This window comes from Raphanus sativus, chromosome 8 (genome assembly GCF_000801105.2).
Source record: "Raphanus sativus cultivar WK10039 chromosome 8, ASM80110v3, whole genome shotgun sequence".
Classification (NCBI taxonomy): domain Eukaryota; kingdom Viridiplantae; phylum Streptophyta; class Magnoliopsida; order Brassicales; family Brassicaceae; genus Raphanus; species Raphanus sativus.
The window spans coordinates 12,687,396-12,695,672 of NC_079518.1; the positions used below are offsets into that span (position 1 = coordinate 12,687,396).

At 42.2% G+C, this 8,277-nt stretch overlaps 1 protein-coding gene across 1 annotated transcript; it reads right to left on the bottom strand.

Annotated features, from left to right (window-relative positions):
• Window positions 1-6,040: 6,040 nt before the first annotated feature.
• LOC108819101 (protein PHLOEM PROTEIN 2-LIKE A1-like) lies at window positions 6,041-7,539 on the bottom strand. The gene is made up of 3 exons (XM_018592091.2): window positions 7,265-7,539; window positions 6,889-7,007; window positions 6,041-6,642 (listed from the first exon to the last, which is right to left on the bottom strand). The coding sequence occupies exons 1-3, from the start codon at window positions 7,442-7,444 to the stop codon at window positions 6,261-6,263; spliced, it is 681 nt and encodes a 226-aa protein (XP_018447593.1). The 5' UTR covers window positions 7,445-7,539; the 3' UTR covers window positions 6,041-6,260.
• Window positions 7,540-8,277: the final 738 nt, after the last annotated feature.

Below are 8,277 nucleotides of genomic sequence, written 5' to 3' on the forward strand. Positions count from 1 at the left end.
ATCTTCATGCGCGCCACATGATTTGCAGTTGAAGCTTGGGAAACCCCTCTTTTCCAAGTTTGCACTGACCGGAATGGCTTTTTTAATCACTCGCCAGAGGAAATCCTTCAGCTTCGGGCTCGTCCGCACATTCCAGATGTGTTTCAACCAGTTCAGTGGCTTGTTATCAGTGTTTAGTACTACCCCAGCTGTGATACCCACTCCATAACCAGTCTTTGTCGAATATATTCCTGATCTTTCCGGTAACCATATCAGCGCATCAGTGGCAGGAGTGGAGCTTGTCTTTATCTGCAAAATCATTTCCTCATACTGAGGGAGTATGCTTCTGATCTTCTCAACAATCCACCTATTTGTAAGGGGACATAACAGGTCGCTAACCATCAGTGATTGAGTTTCAGAGGTAGGTGGACCTATCGGTTGCATAGGTACTTTGAACGAGAGCCATGGCGAATCCCAGACACTGATTTGATCTCCATTGCCGACCACCCAGCTAAGGCCCTTGTGCAATATCTCTCTTCCTGCTAGGACACTTCTCCATCCATGAGAGGCCGATTTGGGGATATAACATTCCATAAAAGAAGAATTCCTAGCATATTTTCCCAAAAGAACACGGGCCAGTAGAGATTGTGGGTCGTTGATTAATCGCCATCCTATCTTAGCCAGAAGTGCATCATTGAAGGTCTCGATATCTCAGAAACCAAGACCCCCTGCGTATTTGGGTAGCGTCAAGGTGTCCCAAGCTACCCAACACATCTTTTTCTTCTCGGGGCTAGCATCCCACCAAAAGCGGGTGAGTAAGGACTGTATTTGTTTGCACAGGGATAGTGGCAACTTGAAGCAAGACATAGCGTGGCATGGCATAGCTGCAAGTACAGATTAGAGCATCACTTGCTTCCCGGCTCCAGATAAGAATTTTGCCGTCCAGCTATGCGACTTTTGCCAGATCCTATCCAGGATCGATGCAAATATATCACGTTTCCTACGCCCGAATTGCTCGGGAAGACCAAGATAATTGCCTACACCTCCCTCGTTATAAATTTCCATAGTTTGTTTGACTCGGTCGCGAACGATCTCTGGTGTTTTCGCCGAGAAAGTTATCGCAGACTTCTGGGGGTTTATCCGTTGACCCGAGACCTCCTCATAAATGGCTAGGATACGCATAAGGGCTGAGACACAAGATGGCTTCGACTTGCAGCGTCGACGAAAAAGAGGTGATTGATGGATGGGCTGCCGTGCACTACTCTTATCCCCGGGAGAGAACCGTCCGCTTGGCCTCTAGCGCATAGGGCCGAGAGTACCTCAGTACAAAGTATGAAGATGTGTGGTGACAGCGGATCCCCTTGTCGAAGTCCCCTGGTCGGCTTCACTAGTCCCTGCGGTGATCCGTTTATCAGAAACGAGTAGGAGACAGACTCAATGCAAGTCATTATCCAGCCTATCCAAACTGGATCAAAACCGAGCAGCCTTAACACTTCTTTGACAAAGCTCCATTCAATCCTGTCATATGCCTTGCTCATGTCCGTCTTCACCGCCATAGAGCATCGCTTCTTCGCCTCAGAAGTACGCAAGTAGTGTAGAGTCTCGTGTGTGATGAGGACATTGTCCGAGATAGCTCGACCCGACACAAAAGCTGTTTGAGTATCCGATATAAGAAGAGGCAGTAGTGGCTTGAGTCTTCGGGTGAGAAGCTTTGCAATAATCTTGTAGTGGGTGTTGCACAGAGCGATGGGTCGATAGTCTGCAACTGATCTCGGTCCAACGATCTTGGGGATGAGCCTGATATGGGTTTCATTCTGTTGCGGGTGGAGGTAGCTGGAGATGAAAAAATCCCGCACATCTCTTATTACATCCTCCCCGACGATGTGCCAATACGACTGGTAGAAAGTAGCCGAAAACCCATCAGGCCCCGGGGCTTTATTCCCATTTATAGACATCACTGCTTCTCTGATTTCCGAATCGCTCGGGATAGCTGTTAGAATCAAGTTCATTTCCAGTGTAACCTTGTGGTGGAGGAGGCCCTGAATCTGTGTGAAGGAATCATTACCATTGGTCTTAAAAATTTGAGTGAAATAATCAGAGATCACTCTAGTAATGTCCTGCTCTTCATACACAGCTCCGCCTTGTGTATCTTCAAGTACCGGGATAGAATTAATCGTTCGCCGTGTTCTGGTAGCTGCGTGGAAAAAGCCCGTGTTTCGGTCTCCTTGCTTGAGCCGTTGGATTCTACTCCTTTGCTGCCAGAACTGTTCTTCCTCTAGATAAGCTTTGTGTAGCGCTGAGTTAAGTTCATCAATGAGAGTCTGGTTGGGATTGTCGTTAGAGAGAGCCGACTCCAAAGCATCATGCTTTTGTTTTATGACCCTGTTACTCTGCTCTTGTTGCTCTTTCGCCCATTTGATAATTCCACGCCTGCATTCATTTAACTTCTGAATCACAGAAGCAAGTGGAGAATGGTGCCAAGCCTCATCGATAATCCTAGTCACCTCCTCCTTCTCCGTAAGTGATCTGTTAAAGCGGAACAGACCTTTTTTCTTGGGTCTGTCGGAGTTGAAGAAAGATAACAGAGGCCTATGATCCGATCCTTCGAATCTGAGATATCGACATCTCCCCATAGTAAAAGCTTCTGCCCAGGCACAATTACTCATAGATCGGTCCAGTCTGGATCTGATGAAGTGAGTATGTTTGTTACCACGCCACGATAATTGTTCACCAGTATGGTTGAGATCTCAAAGTCCGTTTTGTGCCACAAAGGATCTGAAAGTTGAGAAAGATCCTTCCGGCCGAGCCGGTCCGCCAATTTTCTCAGCATTGTTCAAGATGTCGTTGAAATCACCGGTAAGAAGCCACGGCTCGTCTCTCCCCATGCCTACAGTATTTAAATGTTGCCAGTATGCCGCTCTGTCTTCCGTTGCAGGGGTTCCATATACAAAGGACACGTAAGAGGTGAATCCTTTGTGAATGATCTTGGTGTCTATCAGATTAGCACTTGATTCCAGGAAGGTTATCTCCGTGTCGTCATTCCAAAAGAGGGAGAGTCCCCCGCTAAGGCCAACGGGTGGGATTGAGAAATAATGAGTAAAGTGGAGGCTTTGCAGTTTCAGTTTGATAAACTCATCATTATTTTTTGTTTCCATGAGGAACATTACATTAGGAGCCATCTTTTTATGGATCTGCTTGATTCGCCGGATTGTAAGGATGTTCCCCAGTCCTTGACAATTCCAGCTCAGAATAGCTAAGGAAGAGGGTTTTGCTGGGGCCGAAAATCCACCCCTCCTCTGGTACTGCCCGGTATAAACACCGTAGTTGGCGGACCATTCTTTCTTCGTTGGTTACTAGTGCCAGCCTTATCACAAGGTAACTTTGGGTCTTTGTCAATCGCTAGTTTCCTCCTTGTTGAGTTAGTAGAGCGTCCTGAAGTCCTTGTTGAGGTAGTAGAGCGTCCTGAAGTCGTTTTCTTCTGCAGGATAGTTTGTAGTGGGCTCCTCATCACTCGTTTCCGAGGCGTGACCTTTCTCTTCCCTAGCGCTTTGCTTTGAGGAGCTAATGGGATTGAGTGAGACGACCTTCTACCGGAGCCTACATTGTTATCTTTCAGTCGAAGGGTGGCAGGAATCCTATCTGTTTTCTGGTTCTGAATCACCATATCTTCATGTTCAGATTGTGCATCTTCCACAACTAGAGTTTCATTTCTCTGAAGTCGTCCAGAATCAAAGCTAGGTTTCCTTACGCCAGGGTCAGAGAGTCTCTCATGGACTGGACGTTTCTCCCGAGACCCAGAATGTGTGTTCTCTCTATTTGCTGATGGAATTTCAATACGTGATTGCAGGTTTCGAGCTGGAGTGATCTCCATACGGGGGTTAGAGATCTGAGCATTAGCATTTTCCATAGGAGCTCCTAAACGATCACTCATATTGCGAGTAGGGATGACCTCCACACGGGAGTTAGAAACCTGAGCATTAGTAATTTCCAGTGGAGCTCCTAAGCGATCACTCATATTACGAGATGGAGTGAAATCTCTTTGGGAGCCTCGTTGGTGCTCTACTCTTGGTGAAACATGTGGGATATGCCCCGTACTGTCGACTCTTGTTGGCCGATTCATTGCGATATGTTGGGGAGCAGAGGAATCAGAGCTGAATCTACTTTTCTCCACTACTCTGTATTGCATAGAAGGTGCCCCCCTGCGATGGTAATCAGACTGAGAGCGAGCTGTTCGGGACAAGATTGAGCGGTCTCTTCTGTGCTCTTCCAGTCGAGAGTGGGGTCTCATATCAGGGGCTCTTTCTCTCTCAAAGTGAGAAGAATTTGGAGCGTGGGAACGTGGTGCAGCGTGCATCTCATCTGGTCTTCGATAGCCTCTTCTTTCATCGTGACGTCTTTTCTCCGCCTCAATACGCTGGAGTGCAATACTCTGAGTGATTCCCAATACCCTGTCCTTCGGAGGTAGAGCATTATGGGGACGATGGGGGCAGTCATTTTCCTCATGAAACAGAGAAAAGCAAGTGAAGCAGTGCTTCTCTATTTTGATGTACTCAAACTCCACCTCTGTTACATCTTATGTGGGACACTCGATCTCCATCCTCATAATCAACGGTTGGAGTCCATTGATCTCTACCCAGATCTTTGCTTCTTTGATGTCCCTTACAATGCATTTTCTAAGCTCACTACCAATGGTTAAGATGGTGCCTTCTGACCAATATTGTAGAGGAATTCCATGAATTCTTACGTTAAAAGAGATGTTTGTTGGAAATAGGTCAGTAACCGTGGGTTCCCATCTTTGTAGTAAGATCATTCACCGTTTGTAGTGGTAAGGGCCCTTCTCGAGGACTTGGAGAAGCTCGCTTTCAGATCTGAAGGTGATTTGAAACTTGTCAAGTCCAAGCACTCTTCCTTCAAAGCGCCCTTCTAGGTTCCATATTTGAGCCATGAAATTTATAACTGCTCGGGACTTCTGGATCTGAGTGTTTGTCAATCTGCCGATAACAGTGAGTCTGTTGGCTGCGATGAGATCGTCACAGTCATTCGCCGGTACACGCACCGGAATTCGTTTGACAGGAAGCTCTGGCGGGGCCTGTCCTTTACCCTTTTCAGAGCGGCTGAACCGTCGAGACATTATTCAAAACGGTAGTAGTTTTGGAGGAGTTCTTCACAACAGTAGAAACAGAGGCACCTGAGAGGTTATAACAACCCAAAACAAACCAAGACTTTATATGAACTTGAGACTAGTTAAAGCAAACTAGCACTAACTGCTTGAGATAAATGCTCTTGAGAGTTGGTGAGAGGCGAAAGGTATAAAGGTTATAGCAACCAAGTTTGAGAGGTCTTTCAACTATACATCTCCAAAAACCAGAGTTGAACTCGTTGAGCAGAGAGCCATGAAGATAGAGGGAAGAGAATCGAAGAAGCGGCACAGGAGACCCTGGCTGACCCGCCGACGCCGTCGGGGGCTGAACCCGGCGAGGTTCTGATCAGAAACAGCCGGTTAGGAAAAAGGCTCCGTCTATGGACCGCTGGGTATTACGAAAGTGGGTAGGCTTTTTGAATCTTAGAAAGGAAGTCAGAGAATATTCGGCTGCAAACTAAAAGAAACGTGGGGTAATAGCCAGCTGCAGCTAAAAATTCAGCGGATAAACTTTTGTCTCTAGAACTGTGCCTACTTTTTGATAATCTTTGTATTTCTTTTGGTATTTTCCATCTGCTATGTTAGTTTTATTCTTCGCTTATCTCCACGAAAATGGAATTTCGAATAACTCAGAAAAAGTGAGCCCTTAATTAGAGAAAAACATATTAAAAACACTGTCTTCACTCTCCCATCATTTGTATAAATTGTAACTTTTTGTTGCTATGATCTAATTAGTTTGATTAAGGTACATGATTTTTCACTCTTTAATTTGGAAAACGAATTCTTGTCAACTCTTTAAAACTTTGTAGATGAATTGCTTTCCCTTTAAGAATATTGATTTTTTCCATAAGAATTCATCTTTAACCTTAAGTTGCATTTCATGTTTATCACCTTAACATTGAATTTAAACTAAGAGCATAATAAAACACCAAATCCCGGTTTTAGTTTTATTCAACACCAACATCAAAGTTGTTATTAAAAGTAGATCAAAACCTTATCATATATACAGACACACACACACACACACGTTTATATATATATTATTTTTTATTTATTTATATTTATATATGGTATGATGTGAAATATATATAGAAAAGGTCCATAACTGCATATGGATTTTCAAATGTTTTTATATCCCATATTAAATATTGTACTTGGGACGAATTGCAACACCTTTGAGGAAGAGTCCTTTCTTCCAAACACCAGCCGCATGCTCATACATTGAGAAAGTGATCTCTCCGACGGAATCTCTTTCATGCTTGAACTCTCCGATTTTAATATCGACCCATTGATACCTCGGTTGTTCCCTTAAACTCACTTTTTTCTCCTGTGGTTTGTCCTTACCGTTAGGCAACACTAGCTTCACGTTCACTGGCGTGTCCCATCCGTAGGCAGGATCCTCTAGCTTCATCTGAAACACCAGCTCGTACGTAATCCCAGGAGTAAGATTACTTGTGTCGAATTTTCCCGTGATGTCAAGCCAACACACGTTTTTCAATTCCGCAGCTTCTACACCTTTCTCGCTTTTAAGATTCACAAAAGAAAACAAATCACAGGCGGTTTATATATGTTAGAAATAATACACAGTAACATAAATACCCGTTGAAGGGTGCATTAACATAGCTAGATTAACAGGTACGATAAATTCTCCGAGTTTAATCGATAAATTTAAATCCAAAAAAGATTTTCAATAGTTCTAATAGAAATACGTGCAGATCATGTGGTTAAAGTATTAATAGTGCTGGGTTTCTAAACTACACGTATCTTACTTTGGTGAGTCGTTGGGAAGCCATGTCCAATAGTTGGGGTCATCAGACCAAGTGATAGAGAGTTTCCTTGGAAAGATCATGAAGCAATTGCTGTTTTTGTCGTCCACCCAATATTTGATCTGTTCAATATTTTATAAGAATATCATCACAAGATTCACAATGTGTGGATTTAATGAGCTTTAACAAAATTAAAAAACGAATTAATTAATTGATTTATCCCATTTTCATGTCCTTCAAAAAAATAACATTTGGATACTGTTAATCTCGTCACTCAGTTCGTATCTTGTATGCTATTTTATCTTTATTTTTTTTAAAAAAATATATGGATGTAACGTTCAAGAAAATTGTAGAGAAAAAAAAAGAAACAAGCACTAACCAGTTTTTTCAAGAGAACACCAGAACGTAGCTGTTCGGTGGAAGGGGGGAGTGGAAGATCAGCGTCTCTGAGAATGGTCTCATAGTTATGTGGTTTCTTCGTCTCATAGTTAAGTGGTTTCATCGCCTTATCTTCCACCGGAGATTGAATCGGTACCCACCTTGCCTGAATGTTAGACATCTTCTTTGTAAACTGTCTTTGAGCAAATTATCTTTGCTGAAAAAGCTTTGACAAATTGTTTTTCTAGATGTAGTATCTCAGTTTACAAATTGACAAATAAATTGTTCTAAATATATAGCCCTAGGGAAAGGGATTTAAGAACTTATTCTGTTTTGTCATTGCTTTATTTCCGTTCTCTTTCTCTCTTTTTATGATTCTTATTTTAGCAACCGGGCATATCGAGCCGGAAATCAATTAAACTGTTCTCTTTTTTTTTTCTTGGTAACACCAATTAAACTGTTCTTATACCGCGCAGAAAGTTGGATTTTTTGTTTGTTCACCAAGAAACGAAGGTGTTTGTGTTCGAACTTTGAGATATTTTTATTCCTTTTCGATTGCGAGGTGGTATGCTATGCCAATTGAACTAGCAATACCGATTATCAAATGATTAAAATATTTTAATTTTAAAATACTTACGGTTGTCTATAGTCAATATTAATAGTCATTGACCTAAAAAGGGACGAATATACTTTCTGAAAATTAATAATCATTTAAAATTTTAGCCTTTTATTAATTTCAAAAATATAACTGATGGAGTTTTCTCTAGATCAAATGAATATATTCTAACATGTCAATATAAAGAATATTATCTAGAATGTTATACTTGCATCTTTGTTAGGAATATATACTACTTTGTTCAACACTAGTGCTTAAATTAAGTGGTATTTTGGAGCACTAGTGCTGTATATTAAAATTTATTTATGAACTCTAGAGCTGTTCTAGGCTTATAGCTGTTCAAACAAGTTTGCAGTCTTTCTTTTGATTTGGTTAATATTAGAATTTTTTTTATAAAG

Excerpts from the sequence above, each read along its gene's own strand:
- LOC108819101 (XM_018592091.2), bottom strand. The coding sequence starts at position 7,444 with ATGTCTAACATTCAGGCAAGGTGGGTACCGATTCAATCTCCGGTGGAA. Across the intron at positions 7,008-7,264 it reads GTGTTCTCTTGAAAAAACTG|ATCAAATATTGGGTGGACGA; the intron begins GTTAGTGCTTGT and ends AATATTGAACAG. Across the intron at positions 6,643-6,888 it reads CTTCCCAACGACTCACCAAA|CGAGAAAGGTGTAGAAGCTG; the intron begins GTAAGATACGTG and ends GAATCTTAAAAG.